The sequence below is a fragment of the Sander vitreus genome, chromosome 8 (genome assembly GCF_031162955.1).
Source record: "Sander vitreus isolate 19-12246 chromosome 8, sanVit1, whole genome shotgun sequence".
Taxonomy (NCBI): Eukaryota; Metazoa; Chordata; class Actinopteri; order Perciformes; family Percidae; genus Sander; species Sander vitreus.
The window spans coordinates 1463395-1485894 of NC_135862.1; the positions used below are offsets into that span (position 1 = coordinate 1463395).

Sequence of the window (22500 nt, forward strand, 5' to 3'; positions counted from 1 at the left end):
GATGGATGGGTGGATGGATGGATGGGTGGGTGGATGGATGGATGGGTGGATGGGTGGGTGGATGGATGGATGGGTGGATGGGTGGATGGGTGGATGGATGAATGGGTGGGTGGGTGGATGGATGAATGGGTGGGTGGGTGGGTGGATGGATGGATGGATGGGTGGATGGATGGATGGGTGGGTGGGTGGATGGATGGATGGGTGGATGGGTGGATGGGTGGGTGGATGGATGGATGGATGGGTGGATGGGTGGGTGGATGGATGGATGGATGGGTGGATGGGTGGGTGGATGGATGGATGGATGAATGGGTGGGTGGATGGATGGGTGGGTGGATGGATGGGATGGGATGGGTGGATGGGTGGATGGGTGGATGGGTGGATGGATGGATGAATGGGTGGATGGATGGATGGGTGGGTGGATGGGTGGGTGGGTGGGTGGATGGATGGATGGATGGATGGGTGGGTGGATGGGTGGGTGGGTGGATGGATGGGTGGGTGGGTGGATGGGTGGATGGATGGATGGATGGGTGGATGGGTGGGTGGGTGGATGGGTGGATGGATGGGTGGATGGATGGATGGATGGGTGGGTGGATGGGTGGGTGGATGGATGGGTGGATGGGTGGATGGGTGGATGGATGGATGGGTGGGATGGGTGGATGGATGGGTGGATGGGTGGGTGGGTGGATGGATGGATGGATGGATGGGTGGGTGGATGGGTGGGTGGGTGGATGGGTGGGTGGATGGGTGGATGGGTGGGTGGATGGATGGGTGGATGGATGGATGGGTGGATGGGTGGGTGGGTGGATGGATGGATGGATGGGTGGATGGATGAATGAATGGGTGGATGGATGGATGGGTGGATGGGTGGATGGATGGATGGGTGGGTGGATGGATGGATGGGTGGATGGGTGGGTGGGTGGATGGATGGATGGATGGATGGATGGGTGGATGGATGAATGAATGGATGGATGGGTGGGTGGATGGATGGGTGGGTGGATGGATGGATGGGTGGATGGGTGGGTGGATGGATGGATGGATGGGTGGATGGGTGGGTGGATGGATGGATGGATGAATGGATGGGTGGATGGATGGGTGGGTGGATGGATGGATGGATGAATGGATGGGTGGGTGGATGGGTGGGTGGATGGATGGATGGATGGATGAATGGGTGGGTGGGTGGATGGGTGGGTGGGTGGGTGGATGGATGGATGGATGGATGGGTGGGTGGATGGATGGATGGATGGATGGGTGGATGGATGGGTGGATGGATGGATGGATGGATGGATGGGTGGGTGGATGGATGGATGGATGAATGGGTGGGTGGATGGGTGGGTGGATGGATGGATGGATGGATGGGTGGGTGGGTGGATGGATGGATGGATGGGTGGATGGATGGATGAATGGATGGGTGGATGAATGGATGGATGAGTGAATGGATGGATGAATGGATGGATGGATGGATGGGTGGATGGATGGATGGATGAGTGAATGGATGGATGGGTGGATGGATGGATGGATGAGTGAATGGATGGATGAATGGATGGATGGATGGATGAGTGAATGGATGGATGGATGGATGGGTGGATGGATGGGTGGATGAGTGGATGGATGGGTGAATGGATGGATGGATGAGTGGATGGATGGATGCCTTTTATTGTCATTGCATTACGTACATTTCCTCTCTCTCTCTCTCTCTCTCTCTCTCTCTCTCTCTGCCTCTCTCTCTGTCTCTCTCTCTCTCTCTCTCTCAGCTGACAGTAGTCTGATCCTGGATCAGCCGTGCTGCCGGGCGATGTACTCCTTCTGTCCGAGCCACGCCGGCGAGCTGAGCTTCAGCGAGGGCGACGTCATCGTCCTGACCAATCAGGTCGATGCCAACTGGTTCGAAGGCACGCTGGGCGGCCAATCAGGACTGTTCCCCGTCAGCTATGTGGACGTGCTGGTGCCGTTGCCGTTGCTGTGAAGACATCCAGGGACTTCACGCTGAACACAGAAATCAGAGTCACACGCAACTCTTGTCTGTTTCACCGGGAGGACGGCCATAGTTTCTCCTGCACAGCGACACAGAGGCTCAGCCACACGCCATCTTTAGACTAGGGTGTGTGTTTCCCTTTAAGACTTTTAGACCTTCACTTCCTGCAAAAAACTGCTCCTGCCTTCACATTAAACATTACTGCTCCTTTCTAACCCTAACCCACCTAAACACACCTAATCAGTCTGACACACACACACACACACACAGCAGCACACACACACACACACACACACACACACACACAGGGACGCACAGCAGCACGCACACACACACACACACACACACACGACACTGGGACAGCAGCACGCACACACACACACACACACACAGGGACGCACAGCAGCACACACACACTACACACACACAGGGACGCACAGCAGCACGACACACACACACACACACACACACACACACACACACACACAGGGACGCACAGCAGCACGCACACACACACACACACACACACACACACAGGGATGCACAGCAGCACACACACACACACACACACACACACACACACAGCAGCACGCACACACACACACACACACACACACACACACACACACACACACACACACACACACACACACACACACACACACACACACACACACACACACACAGGGACGCACAGCAGCACGCACACACACACACACACACACAGGGACGCACAGCAGCACACACACACACACACACACACACACACACACACGGGGACGCACAGCAGCACGCACACACACATGCAGAAGATTACAAATAACAATATTACGGTGCAGATCCTCCATCATAACAGCAATGCTCCAAGGTCCAAACGCGCCTGGCTTTTAAAGGGAATGGGAGATGATCTCTGATTGGTTGATTGCATGTTACGCCCAGAACACACCTCTGATTAATGAAGACACTAAGGTCAACCCTTTAGAACCATGACCCCGGCACACGGACCCTTTTTACTGCTGTCAAACTAGCAAAAGTGGATTAGGACACGCCCTAAACACACCTGCACCAGGCGCTTCACGCCGCGACCTCAGGTCGTTAAAACAGGGTCCTGTATCTCTGTATTTCTCAGGACGTTTTCACTGATGTTCCCCCTTTGAACAGTGTCTTTAAGCCATGTACCCCCCTGACCAGGGGGAATAATTGTTGGTAGAAAGAATAAGTCTCTATAAAGAGGAAGAATACAGCGATGTCAGCGCTAGATTTACTAAACTACAGCCTTGGACCTGGACAACATTTAAATACTGATGAGAAAAGGAGACAAAAACTGTAAAAAAAGACGGTAGAAAGAAGGAAGGAAGGAAGGAAGGAAGGCAAGAATAGGTCGACACAAACGACAAAATCAGTCCTCCAGAGTACCCCTAGGGGGACACGTACCCCCTGCAGTCCTCCAACATCCCCCTGCAGTCCTCCAGAGTACCCCTAGGGGGACACGTACCCCCTGCAGTCCTCCAGAGTACCTCTAGGGGGACACGTACCCCCTGCAGTCCTCCAACGTCCCCCTGCAGTCCTCCAGAGTACCTCTAGGGGGACACGTATCCTCTGCGGTCCTCCAGAGTACCTCTAGGGGGTACACGTACCCCCGTGCAGTCCTTCCGAGTACCCCTAGGGGGACACGTTCCCCCTGCAGTCCTCCAGAGTACCCCCTACAGTCCTCCAGAGTACCCCTAGGGATACACGTACCCCCTGCAGTCCTCCAGAGTACCTCTAGGGGTTCACGTACCCCTTGCAGTCCTCCAGAGTACCCCTAGGGGAGCACGTACCCCCTGCAGTCCTCCAGAGTACCCCTAGGGGGACACGTACCCCCTGCAGTCCTCCAACGTCCCCCTGCAGTCCTCCAGAGTACCCCTAGGGGTACACGTACCCCGTGCAGTCCTCCAACATCCCCCTGCAGTCCTCCAGAGTACCCCTAGGGGGACACGTTCCCCCTACAGTCCTCTAGAGTACCCCCTGCAGTCCTCCAGAGTACCCCTAGGGGGACACGTACCCCCATTTGAGAAACACTGCTTTAGACCACGTGTGAAACTCGCGGCCTGCGGGCCAAACACGGCCCCTCGCAGGTTTTAATCTGGCCCATATATCAGTTTAGATTCAATAACAATCCAAACAGACAGGAGGCTGTTTTTCATACTGCAGTGACGCGACACTCAGACCACAATCTGACAGATTTGCCGACTTTGAGACGCCGAAATTCCCCCAGAAGCAGCCGATAGTTTTCATACTCAGGTTGTTTGGTAGCCTGCTTTTAGAAATAGCTTATTAGCTTGATTTGCTAAACTCTGTAATGGATAAGGGACGTTTTTGCCTGTTTTTGCAGGGCAGGGTAGAACAAAAAGCAGCAAAAGCTTCAGAGAAAGCACCAAAACACAACAAAAAGGAGTTCAAGGAGCATGTGGTGGAAAGCCAAAATACATATTTAATTGCCAAGTAGCCATTCCTCAACCTTTTATCCAGTTATTTCAACCTTCAAACCTTCAAGAGGTCAACACGTTCTCACTCTCATCGCGTAAAATACGGACGCTCGTCAGCCGCCTTTGGCGTTGTTATCACACTATATTCTTGCTGTTGGGGGGGTTGTTGGGTCTCTGTAAATTATAGAGTGTGGTCTAGACCTGCTCTCTCTGTAAAGAGTCCTGAGATAATTACCGTTAGGATTTGACACTATAAGTAAAAATGAAATGAATTACGTCCGTATTTTACGAGTTCGGAGTGAGAACTGGGGTGAAGAGGTATTTAGTTACACACACACACACACACATATACACACACACACACACACACACACACACACACACACACTTATACACACACACAGGAACACACACGTGTTTGTTGAACAAAGACAAGAATCACTGAGAATGTATTGCTGCAATAAATGTGTTTCTTCAAACTAATACGTTCTTCATGGTCTGATGGTCTGATGGTCTGATGGTCTGATGGTCTGATGATCTGATGGTCTGATGGTCTGATGGTCTGATGGTCTGATGGTCTGATGGTCTGATGGTCTGATGTTCTGATGGTCTGATGGTCTGATGATCTGATGGTCTGATGATCTGATGGTCTGATGGTCTGATGATCTGATGGTCTGATGATCTGATGGTCTGATGATCTGATGATCTGATGGTCTGATGGTCTGATGGTCTGATGTTCTGATGGTCTGATGGTCTGATGGTCTGATGGTCTGATGGTCTGATGGTCTGATGATCTGATGGTCTGATGTTCTGATGGTCTGATGTTCTGATGGTCTGATGGTCTGATGGTCTGATGGTCTGATGGTCTGATGGTCTGATGGTCTGATGGTCTGATGGTCTGATGGTCTGATGATCTGATGGTCTGATGGTCTTTCGCCGCATAAATTGCTGATTTCTGCGCAAAATACGCGGGGCTTGCATGATGTCATAATCCCCGCATTTTCGTTGCAAAAAAAGTCCCAAATATCTCAGCAGAAAGATGAGAAATGTTGTTTACTTCACACAAGAGCAGCTGTTCCCCTGTTGCCATGAGAACATGAAGCGACGTCATGAAGCGACGTCATGAAGAGACGTCATGAAGCGACGTCATGAAGAGACGTCATGAAGAGACGTCATGAAGAGACGTCATGAAGCGACGTCATGAAGAGACGTCATGAAGCGACGTCATGAAGAGACGTCATGAAGCGACGTCATGAAGCGACGCCATGAAGCGACGCCATGAAGCGACGTCATGAAGCGACGTGATGAAGAGACGTCATGAAGAGCGTCATGAGCGCCATGAAGCGACGTGATGAAGAGACGCGTCATGAAGCGACGTCATGAAGCGATCGTCATGAAGAGACGTCATGAAGCGACGTCATGAAGAGACGTGATGAAGAGACGTCATGAAGAGACGTCATGAAGAGACGTCATGAAGAGACGTCATGAAGCGACGAATCCCTACAGAGATAGACCTTTTAGTTAAAGAGTAAGATCCTTTTAGTTTAACATGAAACAGCCCCGAAATCACCATCACCAAACTACACCAGACTCCATGTAAATAATCAGGACTTTTAGCGTGTATAGAGCCAGCATATCTCCACCAGACTCCATGTAAATAATCAGGACTTTTAGCGTGTATAGAGCCAGCATATCTCCACCAGACTCCATGTAAATAATCAGGACTTTTAGCATGTATAGAGCCAGCATATCTCCACCAGACTCCATGTAAATAATCAGGACTTTTAGCGTGTATAGAGCCAGCATATCTCCACCAGACTCCATGTAAATAATCAGGACTTTTAGCGTGTATAGAGCCAGCATATCTCCACCAGACTCCATGTAAATAATCAGGACTTTTAGCGTGTAGTTAGTTAATTCACCCATTTTCCCAGATATTCTGGCTCTATAAACGCTAAATCCTGATTATTTACATGGAGTCTGGTGGGTTTGGTGATGGTGATTTCGGGGCTCACAAAAACATGGGAAAAAAGGGTCCAGGTTGAAAACAACGAAGTTACCCTTTTATAAACTGTCTTTTGTGTGTGTGTGTGTGTGTGTGTGTGTGTGTGTGTGTGTGTGTGTGTGTGTGTGTGTGTGGGCGAGGTGATGTGTGTACCTGCTGTCTACTGCTGGATTACACAGCCTTAAAAACACTCTCTCTCTCACACACACACACACACACACACACACACACACACACACACAGTGTCAATTGTGGAGCCACAGAGGGTGATGGGGGCAGGTGGGGCTGGGTTCTTCCTGAAGTCCACAACCATCTCCACTGTCTTTAGAGCGTTGAGCTCTAGCTTGTTTTGCTTGCACCAGGTCACCAGGTGGTCAGCCTCCGACCTGTAGGCGGACTCGTCACCATCAGAGATGAGTCCGATGAGGGAGGTGTCGTCCGCAAACTTCAGAAGCTTGACAGACTGGTGACTGGAGGTGCAGCTGTTGGTGTACAGGGAGAAGAGCAGAGGAGAAAGAACACAGCCCTGAGGGGATCCGGTGCTGATGGTCTGTGAGTCGGAGACATGTTTCCCCAGCTTCACATGCTGCTTCCTGTCAGACAGGAAGTCAGTGATCCACCTGCAGGTGGAGTCAGGCACACCAAACTGGGTCCAGACCAGTTAGCTGGGAGAGCTTCCCCTGAGCTAACTGGTCGGGACCCAGCTTCTTATGTGCTTATCCTTATTTTTCATGTCATTATTTTATTTTTTTAATTCATATTATATTAATTTATATAAATATTAATTTAATATGTCCATTTTCAAATTTTTACTATACATATAATAACATGTTACTATAATAAAATCCTGTTTTCCGGATTGGTGGTAGAAGTTGTTGTTGTAGTTCCCTCCTCCGGCCGACAGAGGGCGCATGCGCAGCAGTTCTCTACTTCTCCTTCTGTGGATTTAAGCTTCCTTCGGAAGTCCGCTTGTCCTCTTCTACCAGGCCGATCCAACATGGTGGGTAACTTTTACATGTCTACGTGACTAATCCAATCTAATCCTGTCGTTTTAACGGTTTATAATACTAATTTATTTAATCCGTGTACACCGGAGTGTTTATAACACTTGATAAGAGCAGTATTGATGTTAGATGACACAAACGGAGCCGTTTATCAGCAGTATTGTAGCCCAGAAACTGCCGCTAGCCGCGGAGGCAAAGTGGATCCTCTGTCGCCCTGAATGAAGCGCGCGGGATTAATCGGTTTAGTGACCTCAAACAGCCGTATTTTAATGTTCTTCTGTGTGTTTGAAGACGGGCCTTTACCGAGTGGTTACATCACTAATAAATGTAGTTTAATTGTAGTTCGCTTTGGAGGCTAAGACGGGAGCTAGCAGTTAGCTTCGGTGGCTACAACGCTTCCCCTGGAACGTTGAGCGAACGTTCCACAGCGGGGCCCCACCGGGAAAACCGCCGATTAAACATATAAATCCCCCGGTTAACGGATGTATTGGCCCCGTGACCGTAAAACTGTGCGGAACATGAGGCTGGAGTGTCTGTAAATCATTCGGCTGTAACGTCAAGTACCTTAAATTGAAGACATGTAACGTTAGTGACCATGGAGCTTCATCTCATTCACCAAGGTAATCCGATTCAAACGGACTGTCCACCTGTGTGACGGTGTGTAGTTGAAGATAACGTTTACGATCCATATTTGAGATTTCTGTAAAAAATAAAAGGGTCCAAAAACCTGCACATTCACAGGACATTGTGTTGGTAACGTTACTCAAAATTCTGCCGCTTTTGCATCCCTAATTGTGCATTTTGTGCTTAAAAATGTTATAAATGTAGTCTTGTTAAGACATTAAACTCCTAATTATTTACAACCTATTTGTGATTAACCAGTGTAAGCTAATGTTAAGCTAAAAGATTAAACGTGCAACATCCTGAGAGAAATATCTGCAGCAGTTGCAAACATTTATAACGAATAAAGTAAAAATCGTAATATATGCAAATCCAACAAACACGTTAGCAGTTGGGTCTTGTTCGGTTCATGTACAGTTATCTCAAGACACTTTCCAGATAGAGAAGGTCTAGACCACACTCTATAGTTTACAGAGACTGAACAATTTTGTAATGCGGATTGTTCATGATGCACGTTTGCACACCTTTATTTGTGACGGGACAGCTTAGACATGAGGGGTAGGATGGGGGGGTGACATGCAGCAAAGGGCCGCAGGTTGGAACCGAACCTGCAGCAGCGTTGTGGACTGAGTCTATGTATGTGGGTGCACGCTCTACCAGGTGAGCTGCCCGTGCGCCCCATGATAGTGCCGTTTATGTCGTGACTCTGTTGAATAGAGTCTAAATAAACAGCTGTAATCCCAATAAAAAGAGGGAGATCAGATTATTTTATATATAGATAGATGGACAGTGACTTATTATAAAGCCAGGCTTTGGTATTCAAGTCTGGGTCACGTTAGATCTGGTAATGAATCCGTTTCTCACTTGTAGATGGCGTTCAAGTCAACTTATGAATACAATTGAAAGCCCCGATGTGTCCGACTAACACAAACGAAATGAAATACTTTGAGTGTTGATGTCTGAGTCTGTCCTGTGTTACCTAACGTCCGTCTGTTTTCCTCCATCCTGTATCTGTCTGTCTTTAACGTCTGCACGTGTCCTGTATCTGTCTGTCTTTTAACGTCTGCACGTGTCCTGTATCTGTCTGTCTTTAACGTCTGCACGTGTCCTGTATCTGTCTGTCTTTAACGTCTGCACGTGTCCTGTATCTGTCTGTCTTTAACGTCTGCATGTGTCCTGTATCTGTCTGTCTTTAACGTCTGCATGTGTCCTGTATCTGTCTGTCTTTAACGTCTGCACGTGTCCTGTATGTATCTGTCTTTAACGCCTGCACGTGTCCTGTATGTATCTGTCTGTAACGCCTGCACGTGTCCTGTATCTGTCTGTCTTTAACGTCTGCACGTGTCCTGTATCTGTCTGTCTTTAACGTCTGCACGTGTCCTGTATCTGTCTTTAACGTCTGCACGTGTCCTGTATCTGTCTGTCTTTAACGTCTGCATGTGTCCTGTATCTGTCTGTCTTTAACGTCTGCACGTGTCCTGTATCGAAAGTGACCACGGCGTGCTGGTGGCCGTGGTCATCGATAGTACAGGAAGATCAACCTGCGAGCCTTTCCCGTGTTTGAAGGATCCTGTGTTCCTATCAGACCCTGGCGCTCCCAGACAGACTGCCTACGATGGAGAGATGGGACTCGTGCACGCACAGTTCAATGCCGAACCATATTCATTTGTCGGGTCTTTGCTCGGGCTGCACAATAAACACATCGCGAAAGGCTGCGACATGTCGCGATGGACACTCAGAGATTTCTGTGTGTTAGTGGAACGAAAACATCAGAAACATTACAGTTTAAAAAACGTTTACACCTTTTTATAGTCGATGTTAAACTGGTTCAATAAAATGTTGGAAATGATTTCCTTTTCGTTTGTTTTGAATTAATCAAGACATTTGTTGTATTTTAGCAGAATACCGAAAGCTGCAGAACTGAGAACACAGTTTATTTATCGTAAGAAATATCGTTTTCGTGATAATCAACAACCGTATCACAACTACTACTAACAAGTAACTCGTATCGTGCAGCCCTGTTCTTCTGCGTCTGTTGTAGTGACTCAAACATGGATTCCACTCTTCCACCGAGTCCGTTGTTTATGATTAAACGGAGGACTGGCTACTGCCAACAGGGTTCACAATTAACTTTTTCATCCACCAGCCAAATGGCTAATGAATGTTAGAACTAGGGATGCACTGAATCCAGATTTTTGGGGTTCTGCTGAGTCCTGAACCCCCTGGTTGAGGTTCTGCTGAGTCCTGAACCCCCTGGTTGAGGTTCTGCTGAGTCCTCGTCCCGTCCTCAGTCCATGAACACAGTCAACACATTAATGAAGTAAACAGTGACTGTCCTTCCTTTGCCGTACCTGAAGTTGCTGCATTCTGGCTGCTGTCTGTAGATTCCTTCATGCTCAGCTCGTATTCTTCCAGATGTTTCATACCAGATGTTGTAACAGCGGTGATGTTGTGTATTGTTTAGGGTCCTCGCCACCACCAGACTAATCAGCATTGCAGATTGAACATGTAGCTGGACTTGAATGGCCTTCTTTTGACTGAAAGTACTGCCAAACAACACTTTTTCTGCTCACCAGTTCCATTTCCACTTCCTCTCAGCCTGCTGCATTGAAGCTCCACCTACGTAAACACCTTCCTGTAATCAACGGCGCCGTCATCACGGCGACCAGCGTAGCGCGGAGTGACAGCGTAGGGTTCAGCAGAAACCCAACCCCGTCAAAAAGCCCAGTATTAGTGGCCGGGTTGGCTCAGTGGGTAGAGCAGGCGCACATACACTGAGAGGTTTGTTTCTCAACGCAGAGGTCCAGGGTTTGACTCTGACCTGTGATGATTACCTGCATGTCTTCCCCCCCCCTCTCTCCCCTTTCTCACCTAGCTGTCCTGTCAAATATTAAAGGCGGAAAAGCCCAAAAAATCTTTTAAAAAAAAAAGAGAGAGCCCAATATTCGGCCGTATCCTGGATTCAGTGCATCCCTAGTTAATATTTTACCAACCACTCCATAAATGAACTGTTTATTTGGCTGGTGGATGGTGCTCCTTTCTCACCTCGTTCTGAGTACAGCGATAGTCGAGGCCGTTTCCTGCTACGTTTACACGTCCTATAGTCATAAACGGACATTTCAACCTCTCTGTTTTCAGAAATAACATCATGCACAGCTGTCAGTTTTCTGAAAAGTGTTCGTTTACACGTCCCCGTGTATATATGCTGTCAAGAGCACGCCAGACCTGTAGGTGGCGGTGTAACGAGAAGCTCAAGCTCACGTTAGTCAATCACAATCCAGAATATAGCAACAACAGCAACCAATCACTTCCTGTCTCTTCTCTCTCTCGGCTGCCTAAACCTGCGTTTGTCTCAGTTTACGTGCAAACAAAGATTTCCAAAATCTCCCCTCTGGCTGGACTCGTTTCCAGAGGAGGATTCTCCGTTTGCGTGTGAACGAAGGACACAAACGAAGGGAAATGTCTCCGTGTTTCTAAATGGCCGTGCACGTGTAAACAGGGCCTCAGACTGACTCGAGATTGTGATTTGTGTTCCGTCTGCAGGGACGAGTCAGGACCAAGACGGTGAAAAAGGCCGCAAGGGTCATCATCGAGAAATACTACACCCGACTGGGCAGCGACTTCCACACCAACAAGAGGGTGTGCGAGGAGATCGCCATCATCCCCAGCAAGAAGCTCCGCAACAAGATCGCCGGGTGAGATCTTATTCTGTCAACGTCTACGTGCATCCTGAATCTGTTCCTCCTCAAAGGAACACGCCGACTTACTGGGACTTTATCTTAACCCCCGTATCCCCCAGAGTTAAAGTCCAGACATACCCTTCTCATCTCCTTCACGCCCCCACCGCTAGCCTAGATCCTGGAGGTAACTGGCTCCATCTAGCCTAGCTTAGCACAGATCCTGGAGGTAACCTGCTCCATCTAGCCTAGCTTAGCACAGATCCTGGAGGTAACTGGCTCCATCTAGCCTAGCTTAGCACAGATCCTGGAGGTAACTGGCTCCATCTAGCCTAGCTTAGCACAGATCCTGGAGGTAACTGGCTCCATCTAGCCTAGCTTAGCACAGATCCTGGAGGTAACTGGCTCCATCTAGCCTAGCTTAGCACAGATCCTGGAGGTAACCTGCTCCATCTAGCCTACTGCTCCCAACAAGTGACAAAATAACGTCAACATGTTCCTGTTTACATGTTGTGATGTGTAGAGTCACAGCGTGTACAAATAACAAGGTCACATGACACACAGCCATCTTCTAACCGTGTACATACTGGGAACTATATTCTCAGAAGGTGAAGCACTGCTCCTTCTGCTCGGGGCTTCTCAGGTGCTGCTAGTAAATCCCTCCGCCCAATTAGCAGAAGTAGCTAAGCTGTGCTAGGCTAGGCTAGATGGAGCCAGTTACCTCCAGGATCTGTGCTAAGCTAGGCTAGCGGTGGGTGCGTCAGGTATGTCTGGACTTATCTAACTCTGGGGGATACGGGGAATAAGACAAAGTCCCAGTAAGTCGGCGTGGTCCCTAACGTCTGCACGTGTCCTGTATCGAAAGTGACCACGGCGTCCTGGTGGCCGTGGTCATCGATAGTACAGGAAGATCAACCTGCGAGCCTTTCCCGTGTTTGAAGGATCCTGTGTTCCTATCAGACCCTGGCGCTCCCAGACAGACTGTCTCCCTAAAACCTGCTGTTTTTACAATGAAGTCTGTTGTTGAGTTTTCTTCATCTGTTGAACCCTGACGCGATCACTATAACATTTACAGCAATCATCATTCAGTCTGTACCGTCCAATCAGGCTCATTTCTGAGGCTGCGTTCACATCCACTCAGGGGATCGAGTGTCACTTAAATGTCCCATTTGTCCCCCGCCCCCCCAAATGTAGCACAAGTAGACTTTATATTTCACAGTTCCAGTTTTGATACATAGATAGATGTACTTTATTATTCCCAAACTGGAAGCTACTGTTACAGCAGCAAGTTACAGACACACGCGCACGCACAGACACACACACGCACAGACACACACACGCACAGACACACACGCACAGACACACACGCACACACACACACGCACAGAGACATACGGGCACAGACACACACGCACACAGACACGCACAGACACACACACACACAGAGACACGCACAGACACACACAGAGACACACACGCACAGACACACACAGAGAGACGCGCACAGACACACAGAAACACGCATAGAGACACACACGCATAGACATGCACACACAGACACGCACAGACACACACAGAGACAGACACACACAGAGAGACGCGCGCACACACAGACACACAGAAACACGCATAGAGACACACACGCATAGACATGCACGCACACACAGATGCGCACACACACGCATAGACATGCACGCACACACAGATGCGCGCACACACAGACACACAGACACACGCATAGACACCTAGAGACATGTACACGCACAGACACACACGCATAGACATGCGCGCACACACAGACACACACACGCACGCATAGACGTACGCACAGAGACATGCATACACAGACATTTACACACACAGAGACATGCAGACAGAGACATGCAGACAGAGACATGCAGACAGACAGACGCACACTTTATTTTCTTGTTACAAAAGAATTGCAATTAAATATCAGGTGTGTGTTCCATCTAAGATCACTTAATGACGTGCTCAAGTAGAGCTGGGATGATAAGTCGATCCACAGAAAGGTGTGTTGCGTGTTCATGTCTGTGGTGCTGGCTGTTTGCTGCAGGTATGTGACACATCTGATGAAGAGGATCCAGAGGGGTCCAGTCAGAGGAATCTCCATCAAACTGCAGGAGGAGGAGAGAGAGAGGAGGGACAACTACGTGCCAGAGGTCAGTGAATGCACCACACACACACACACACACACACACACACCTTTTATCTGCTCCGATCCAAACGCAGAGAGGAATCCTTTCCTACGCTGTGACAAGCGCTGTGGAGGAGGGTCTGTCTAGTCCACGCAGCATTCCTGGATGGGAGTAAAACGTGCTCTGGTTTATTGACATTTCTTTAAGCCAATCACAATCATCTTGGGCGATCCCTGCTGTCCTGGGTATATCCTGTATATTAATCCTGATTACCTGCGGGGCCCTAATGTCCAGGCACAAGTGCATTTGAAATGTCTCGCCCAATGACAAAAAGTCCTTTTAGCACTTTTGTAGCCAACCTTGAGTGCCTGGTTCTGGTTTTTTATGACTTATTTGTATTTATTTTGGCCATTCTTTGTCCTTTCCGTTAGCTGTTGGAGTTAGCTTTGTGTTTTCCTCCATCCTGTATCTGTCTGTAACGTCTGCACGTGTCCTGTATCGAAAGTGACCACGGCGTGCTGGTGGCCGTGGTCATCGATAGTACAGGAAGATCAACCTGCGAGCCTTTCCCGTGTTTGAAGGATCCTCTGTTCCTATCAGACCCTGGCGCTCCCAGACAGACTGGTTAGGATTCACGCTGGGGGGGTCACATGGTACCTTATTTACAGTTTAAATGTATGGTGATATACAGCACTTTATATTGGCTTCTTTCCAACTTCAGATGATGTCCTCGAAGGGAAACATTGTCAACATTTGTTGGATCTAAAAAGACACATTTCTGTTTGTATTTCTGTTTATGAACTGTTAACTGTCTGTTAACAGTTCATAAATGATTGGTGTAAAATGCCAGTTGGTACCAATGGATTCCTCAGGTCATATAGTTGATGTTTGATACAGAGATTGATTCTGGACTCTATGAATTGATATTGGATCGTTCAGTTACCAGATGTTTGATGTGTAGCTGGTTCCTGTGGCCAGATGTTTGATGTATAACTGGTTCCTGTGTTTCCCACCAGGTGTCTGCGCTGGACCAGGAGCTGATTGAAGTTGATCCCGACACCAAGGAGATGCTGAAGCTGCTGGTACGTCTCTCTGACACGCTTCACCCTTAACGTTTCTATCACTGGCAGTTAATTAAGAGTCTGACAACATTATGAAAGGATCCCTACAGAGATAGACCTTTTAGTTAAAGAGGAAGATCCTTTTAGTTTAACATGAAACAGCCCCGAAATCACCATCACCAAACCCACCAGACTCCATGTAAATAATCAGGACTTTTAGCGTGTATAGAGCCAGCATATCTCCACCAGACTCCATGTAAATAATCAGGACTTTTAGCGTGTATAGAGCCAGCATATCTCCACATGTAAATGGGTGAATTAAGGGTTTATTTCAACCAAACCAGAGTGGTGATTGTTGGAACAGTGGAAAGATGAACCAAGACGGCTTTTGATAGTTTTATTTAGTTTCTGTCCACTTTGAATGAAGTGTGTTTTACGATGATAAAAGTCCTGATTATTTACATGGAGTCTGGTGGAGTTTAATACTGGATCAATTTCAAAGATTGTTCCCATCTGTCACACAAACATGGGGAAATACCGAAATGACCCTTTAACTTGGTAAATGTTAAACTTAATATAAAACCACGACGTATTTGTATTTATTTTGGCCATTCTTTGTCCTTTCCGTTAGCTGTTGGAATTAGCTTTGTGTTTTCCTCCATCCTGTATCTGTCTGTAACGTCTGCACGTGTCCTGTATCGAAAGTGACCACGGCGTCCTGGTGGCCGTGGTCATCGATAGTACAGGAAGATCAACCTGCGAGCCTTTCCCGTGTTTGAAGGATCCTCTGTTCCTATCAGACCCTGGCGCTCCCAGACAGACTGGTTAGGATTCACGCTGGGGGGTCACATGGTACCTTATTTACAGTTTAAATGTATGGTGATATACAGCAGTTTATATTGGCTTCTTTCCAACTTCAGATGATGTCCTCGAAGGGAAACATTGTCAACATTTGTTGGATCTAAAAAGACACATTTCTGTTTGTTCATCTCACTTCACAGAGACGCACGCGCGCACAGAGAGACACGAGCGCACACAGACACATGCACGCACACACAGACACATGCACGCACACGCACACACAGACACATGCACGCACACACAGACACATGCACGCACACACAGACACATGCACGCACACACAGACACATGCGCGCACACACAGACACATGCACGCACGCGCGTCCGCACACAGACACATGCACGCACGCGCGCACACAGAGACACATGCACGCACGCGCGCAGACACAGAGGCGCACGCACACAGACATAAAGACACACACACACATAAAGACACACACACACATAAAGACACACACGTGCAGACAGTCCAAATAAAGTGGAGTGGGTCCCTATCAGACCTGGTGCTCTGACAGATGATTCCTCTTAAATCTGCTGTTTTAACATAGAAGTCTGGTGTAGGTTTCTCAGACCGTTTCTCTTGTTGTTCCTCTGCTGTTCAGGACTTCGGCGGTCTGTCCAACCTGCAGGTGACCCAGCCCACCGTCGGCATGAACTTCAAGCAGCCCCGAGGAGTCTAGACGTCTGTAAAGTATCTTACTAATAAAAACCCTTTGGGACAAAAACCCTCTGCTGTGCACGGCTGCTCATTTGTGGACTCCACCTGTGTTCAGTTCTTTTATTGTCCATTTATAGAAAGAAGGGAGGGGTATTGTTGGCACAAACTGTTGGTTTTATTTGTGATTTTTGGTTTTATTGAAGCCCGTTTCGTCTCTGTGTGTGTCAAAAACCGGGAGTCCAGTATACTTGTGGGGTCCCGACAGCTTTGTGGGCCCAAAATGCTGGCCCCCCCAAGGTTAAAGGTCTGTTTAAGGGTTAAGACCTGGTTTTAGGATTAGGGTTAGAATGAGGTTCTGGTTAGGGTGAGGGTAAGGGTTAAGGTTAGGCATTTAGTGGTGATGGTTAAGGTTAGGGTAAGGGGCTAGGGAATGTATTATGTCAATGACGGGTCCCCACAAAGATAGTGAGACGCTGTGTGTAATGTTTAGGTGCAGGTGGACTTCTCTAGCTTTTGTCTCTAAGCTTTTTGAGTATTATTTATGTATTATCTCCAGCTTTTCCAACGTTTCAGACAGATATGGTGATAATAATGCTACAAAATGATATGAAAGAGACCCAAAACGACCCAAATACAAAGAAAACACAAATGACCAGAAAGAGACTAACCCTGAAGCAAAAGCCCACAAAGAGGCATTAAATGTACATTGGAAATTACAGTTTTTTTTATTGGAAAAGGGTAACCTTTCCTTGAGGAAGGACACCTAAACCCCAGCGACGGCTGCAGCTGATTGGACGAACACGTCACGTGGGGCTGGCTGCTCCTGAATTTCATAACAGACCATAATAGCAATAGCCATGCAGCTGCTGAGCAGAGCCGGCTGCTCATTTGCATAAAGGTTGGTGCGACTTCACTTTATGCAAATGAGGAGCTGGCGACTTGACACCTCATAGAAAAGAATGGGAATCAGAAGCTCAAACCACAGCAGAAACATGTTTCTTTTTAACTTCTCCAGTTTTTTGGGAGGTTTAAAATCATGAATCAGCTGTTTATATAAAAACAAGAGTCATGGGAAAGAGAAATCACTACATCAATGTTCATGAAGGATTTATTCCACTGTGAAGGCTACTTGACATACTCTTATATGTACATATACTGTATTTGTAAAATAAATATGTTAATAGACTGCTGCTGCCTGGTTCATAAGCACTTCAGCAGGATGAAGTTGCAGGAAGCTCCTCGAGGACAGTCACACATCTTCCCGATACGAGAGCCTTTCCTCACGGCGCAGTGTTCCCCGAGGTCGCACTGGACACACACACACACACACACACACACACACACACACATTTACAACGTGGTCAGCATCAAACACCATCTACTGCATTCTGGGGAAGGTTGATGCAATGCAAAATGTCTATTTATGTAAATAGTTATTCTCCTTTATGGATAAAAACTTTCAAAACATGACCACAAGCACAGACACACACAGACACACACAGGCGTACACACACATGCACAGGCACACACAAGCACAGGCACAGACACACACAGGCGTGCACACACAGACACACAAGCACAGACACGCACGCACAGACACAAGCACACACAGACTTGCACAGACACACACAGACACACAAGCACAGGCACGCACAGACACACAGGCACAGACACACAGGCACGCACAGACACAAGCACAGACGCACAGGCACGCACAGACACACACAGACACACAAGCACAGGCACGCACAGACACACAAGCACAGGCACGCACAGACACAAGCACAGGCACAGACACACAGGCACACACAGACACACAGGCACACACAAGCACAGACACACAGACACACAGGCACGCACAGACACACACAGACACACAGGCACGCACAGACACACAAGCACAGACACACACAGGCACACATGCACAGGCACGCACAGGCACACAAGCACAGACACACAGGCACGCACGCCCACAGACAGACACACACAGGCATGCACACACACACACACACACACACACACACACACACGTGTACATCTACAACAACAGATCTATTAGAGAATGAAACCGTGTTAAAGCCGTGTTGTTATTTCTACTTCCTGTTGTCCTGTTTAGCGTAGTAACGTAGACACGGCTGTCCCCTCCACGGTTACTTTCTCCTCTTTTGGAGAGTGGGGTGTCTCATAGTTCTTTTAAGGGGACAACTCTACCTCTTCCCAATATTGTGAGGGACATACCCTTCCCCCTGTGTGTGTGTGTGTGTGTGTGTGTGTGTGTGTGTGTGTGTGTGTGTGTGAGAGACTCACAGAGGGGACTTGTCCGTACTTTTTCTCCCAGGGATTAATCCTCTTCGTCTGTAGTCTCTCCAGCACTTCATGCAGCGCGCCGAGCTGAAGACACAGACAGAGACACACACACACAGACACACACACACACACACACACACACACACACACACACACACACACACACACAGACAGAGACACACAGAGACACACACACACACAGACAGACAGAGACACACAAACAGAGACACACACAGACACAGACAGAGACACACAGAGACACACACACAGACAGAGAGACACACAGAGACACACACACACACAGACAGAGACACACACACAGAGACAGACAGCGACAGACACACACACACACACACACACAGGCACAGACAGAGACACAGACACACACACAGACAGAGACACACACACAGACAGAGACACACACACACACACACACACACACACACACACACACACACACACACACACACACACACACACACATAGACACACACAGACACACACACACAATAAATCCCAAAACGTAATATTTCTGATTGCAGCGCCACGATGATAGTCTAAATGATTTAACTCATTTCTGTAGTTTGAGAGGCCTGCAGCTATGGACTATATATTATTATTATTATTATTATTATTATTATTATTATTGATTTAATAATCTTCCAATTACACACCAACATACAAGTAAAAAAAAATAAAAAATGAACCATATATATATTTATTATAAATGTTAAAAGTTAAAAATATATGATGTAATTAATTTAAAAAAAATATAAATAATATAAAGTAAGCATCTAAAAACCTGCTCCGGTACCAACTACCTAAATACAAGTAAAAAATAAAATAATAAATAATAAATAATAAATAAAACGAAAACTAAAAAGTAAAACTAATACATAATATAAATTTAGAAAATGTAAATGAAATATAAATATATTAAAACCTGCCACAGTATATTTAATTATTTAAAGTAACACAAGTATATAAAATATGTAAATAAAATAAAAATATAAAAGAATATATAATAAAAATGAAATAAAAAAATATATATAAATAACTGCAAACCTGCCGCAGTGTATTGAATCGTATTGAAAGTAATTAGAGTATTTAAAGTATTGAAAGTAATCAGATTACCAGTCTGTTGGAGTTGGAGTAGTTGTAGTCTTCCACGTCTCTCTCGCGCCTCTCGGCTTCCGTCCTCCCCGCCGGACACAGCGCGGACAGCAGCGCCGCGCACAGCACAGCTCGCGCCCACATGTTGCTAGGTAACCGAGAGAGAGCGAGTAGAGTTCCGCGAGACCTGTCCGCGTGCAGCGTCCTCTCTCAGCTGCTGCAGTCAGATGTTTGTCGTACTGCTCCGCGTGCGGGATGTTTGGCTCAACGGCCCCGCCCCCTCCAGCCTCCGGAATACGTCACTGGTATGACGCAACTATATAATAATAATAATAATAATAATAATAATAATAATAAAAATAAAAAAAATATATAAAAAAATAATAAAGAATATTTAAAATAATTTAAAGAATATTTAAAATAATTTAAAGAATATTTAAAATGAAATATTACAAATAATATTAAAATATAAACTATTAAAAATAAATACTTTATATATATATAATAAAGAAAATCATAATAAAACATATTTAATGTATTGAACTGATACAAAAATGTTTATAGTGTATTAAATTATTTTAATTATTTTTTTTAATTTTCTTTAATTTAATTTTTTAATTTTAATTTTATATTTTTTTATTTTTTATTTTTATTAATACATTAAAATGTATTAAATTCAAATGTTATATGGCACCTTTGAAAACAAAGTTACAGAGTGCTTTACAGTGAAAAGAAATCCCAAAACACAAAAAATAAAACAATGAATATCAGGCTAATTCAACCAGAAGGGTTTAAAACCCAAATAACAGTAAAAAAACGGGACATTTTTTATTATTTTTATTTTTTGTATTGACAAAACAACAACAACATACCAAACTCACATAGGGGAAAGAGAATATACACGTGTAGATACTATACAGATGTTGTCAATGTACGAGGAAGAATACAAAACCTAAACAAAGCAAAAAGGCTGGACAAAATAAAATGAACATTTAGAGCGGTACACACACAGAATAATCTCAGACATAAACCAAACAAAGGAAGGCTTAGAACATCTCCACTTACTGCAATGAATATGGTGTGTGTGTGTGGGTGTGTGTGTGTGTATTTGTGTGTCTGTCTGTGTGTGTGTGTCTGTGTGTGTGTGTGTATGTGTATTTGTGTGTCTGTCTGTGTGTGTATGTGTGTGTGTGTGTGTGTGTGTGTATTTGTGTGTCTGTCTGTGTGTGTGTGTGTGTGTGTGTATTTGTGTGTCTGTCTGTGTGTGTGTGTGTGTATGTGTGTCTGTGTGTGTGTGTGTCTGTGTCTGTGTCTGTCTGTGTGTTTGTGTGTCTGTCTGTGTGTGTGTGTGTTTATGTGTCTGTGTGTGTGTGTGTTTGTGTGTCTCTGTGTGTGTATGTATGTGTTTGTGTGTCTGTGTGTGTATGTTTGTGTGTGTCTGTCTGTGTGTGTTTGTGTGTCTGTGTGTAGGTGTGTGTCTGTGTGTGTGTGTGTGTGTCTGTCTCTGTCTGTCTGTCTGTGTGTGTGTCTCTGTCTGTCTGTCTGTCTGTGTGTGTGTGTGTGTGTGTGTGTATATATATGTATATGTGCGTCTGTGTGTGTGTATCTGTGTGTGTGTGTGTGTGTGTATAAATCTGACACTGATGAATCTATATTACTATACTATACTACATATGAAGGAGGATGTGTAGCATGGTGAGAGTAGGGATATTATCCATATGAAAGAGGATGTGTAGCAAGGTGAGAGTAGGGATATTATCCATATGAAGGAGGATGTGTAGCATGGTGAGAGTAGGGATATTATCCATATGAAGGAGGATGTGTAGCATAGGTGAGAGTAGGGATATTATCCATATGAAGGAGGATGTGTAGCATGGTGAGAGTAGGGATATTATCCATATGAAGGAGGATGTGTAGCATGGTGAGAGTAGGGATATTACCCATATGAAAGAGGATGTGTAGCAAGGTGAGAGTAGGGATATTATCCATATGAAGGAGGATGTGTAGCATGGTGAGAGTAGGGATATTATCCATATGAAGGAGGATGTGTAGCATGGTGAGAGTAGGGATATTATCCATATGAAGGAGGATGTGTAGCATGGTGAGAGTAGGGATATTATCCCATATGAAGGAGGATGTGTAGCATGGTGAGAGTAGGGATATTATCCCATATGAAGGAGGATGTGTAGCATGGTGAGAGTAGGGATATTATCCATATGAAGGAGGATGTGTAGCATGGTGAGAGTAGGGATATTATCCATATGAAGGAGGATGTGTAGCATGGTGAGAGTAGGGATATTATCCATATGAAGGAGGATGTGTAGCATGGTGAGAGTAGGGATATTATCCATATGAAGGAGGATGTGTAGCATGGTGAGAGTAGGGATATTATCCATATGAAGGAGGATGTGTAGCATGGTGAGAGTAGGGATATTATCCATATGAAGGAGGATGTGTAGCATGGTGAGAGTAGGGATATTATCCATATGAAGGAGGATGTGTAGCATGGTGAGAGTAGGGATATTATCCCATATGAAGGAGGATGTGTAGCATGGTGAGAGTAGGGATATTACCCATATGAAGGAGGATGTGTAGCA

The 22500-nt window shown here is 46.3% G+C and overlaps 3 protein-coding genes and 4 non-coding genes across 7 annotated transcripts in view; 6 read left to right on the plus strand and 1 right to left on the minus strand.

Moving 5' to 3' along the window:
* Positions 1–2316, plus strand: part of sh3gl3b (SH3-domain GRB2-like 3b) — a 13236-nt gene extending 10920 nt beyond the window's left edge. Inside the window, exon 9 of the mRNA XM_078256199.1 lies at positions 1752–2316. Within this exon, the coding sequence (XP_078112325.1) occupies positions 1752–1963 (212 nt within the window). The 3' untranslated portion in view covers positions 1964–2316. The remainder of the gene's footprint in view (positions 1–1751) is intronic.
* Positions 2317–7370: 5054 nt separating this feature from the next.
* On the plus strand, positions 7371–16552 carry LOC144521752 (small ribosomal subunit protein eS17). The gene is made up of 5 exons (XM_078256338.1): positions 7371–7445; positions 11614–11765; positions 13822–13927; positions 14920–14985; positions 16428–16552. The coding sequence occupies exons 1-5, from the start codon at positions 7443–7445 to the stop codon at positions 16503–16505; spliced, it is 405 nt and encodes a 134-aa protein (XP_078112464.1). The 5' UTR covers positions 7371–7442; the 3' UTR covers positions 16506–16552.
* Positions 9547–9674, plus strand: LOC144522782 (small nucleolar RNA SNORA71). The gene has a single exon (XR_013502437.1). It is a non-coding gene; the product is annotated as a small nucleolar RNA SNORA71 (small nucleolar RNA).
* LOC144522783 (small nucleolar RNA SNORA71) lies at positions 12599–12726 on the plus strand. Its single transcript, XR_013502438.1, has one exon. It is a non-coding gene; the product is annotated as a small nucleolar RNA SNORA71 (small nucleolar RNA).
* Positions 14395–14522, plus strand: LOC144522780 (small nucleolar RNA SNORA71). The gene has a single exon (XR_013502435.1). It is a non-coding gene; the product is annotated as a small nucleolar RNA SNORA71 (small nucleolar RNA).
* LOC144522781 (small nucleolar RNA SNORA71) lies at positions 15656–15783 on the plus strand. The gene has a single exon (XR_013502436.1). It is a non-coding gene; the product is annotated as a small nucleolar RNA SNORA71 (small nucleolar RNA).
* Positions 16553–17560: 1008 nt separating the features above from the next.
* Positions 17561–20165, minus strand: cart2 (cocaine- and amphetamine-regulated transcript 2). Its single transcript, XM_078256339.1, has 3 exons — positions 19925–20165; positions 18791–18874; positions 17561–17791 (listed from the first exon to the last, which is right to left on the minus strand). The coding sequence occupies exons 1-3, from the start codon at positions 20045–20047 to the stop codon at positions 17684–17686; spliced, it is 315 nt and encodes a 104-aa protein (XP_078112465.1). The 5' UTR covers positions 20048–20165; the 3' UTR covers positions 17561–17683.
* Positions 20166–22500: the final 2335 nt, after the last annotated feature.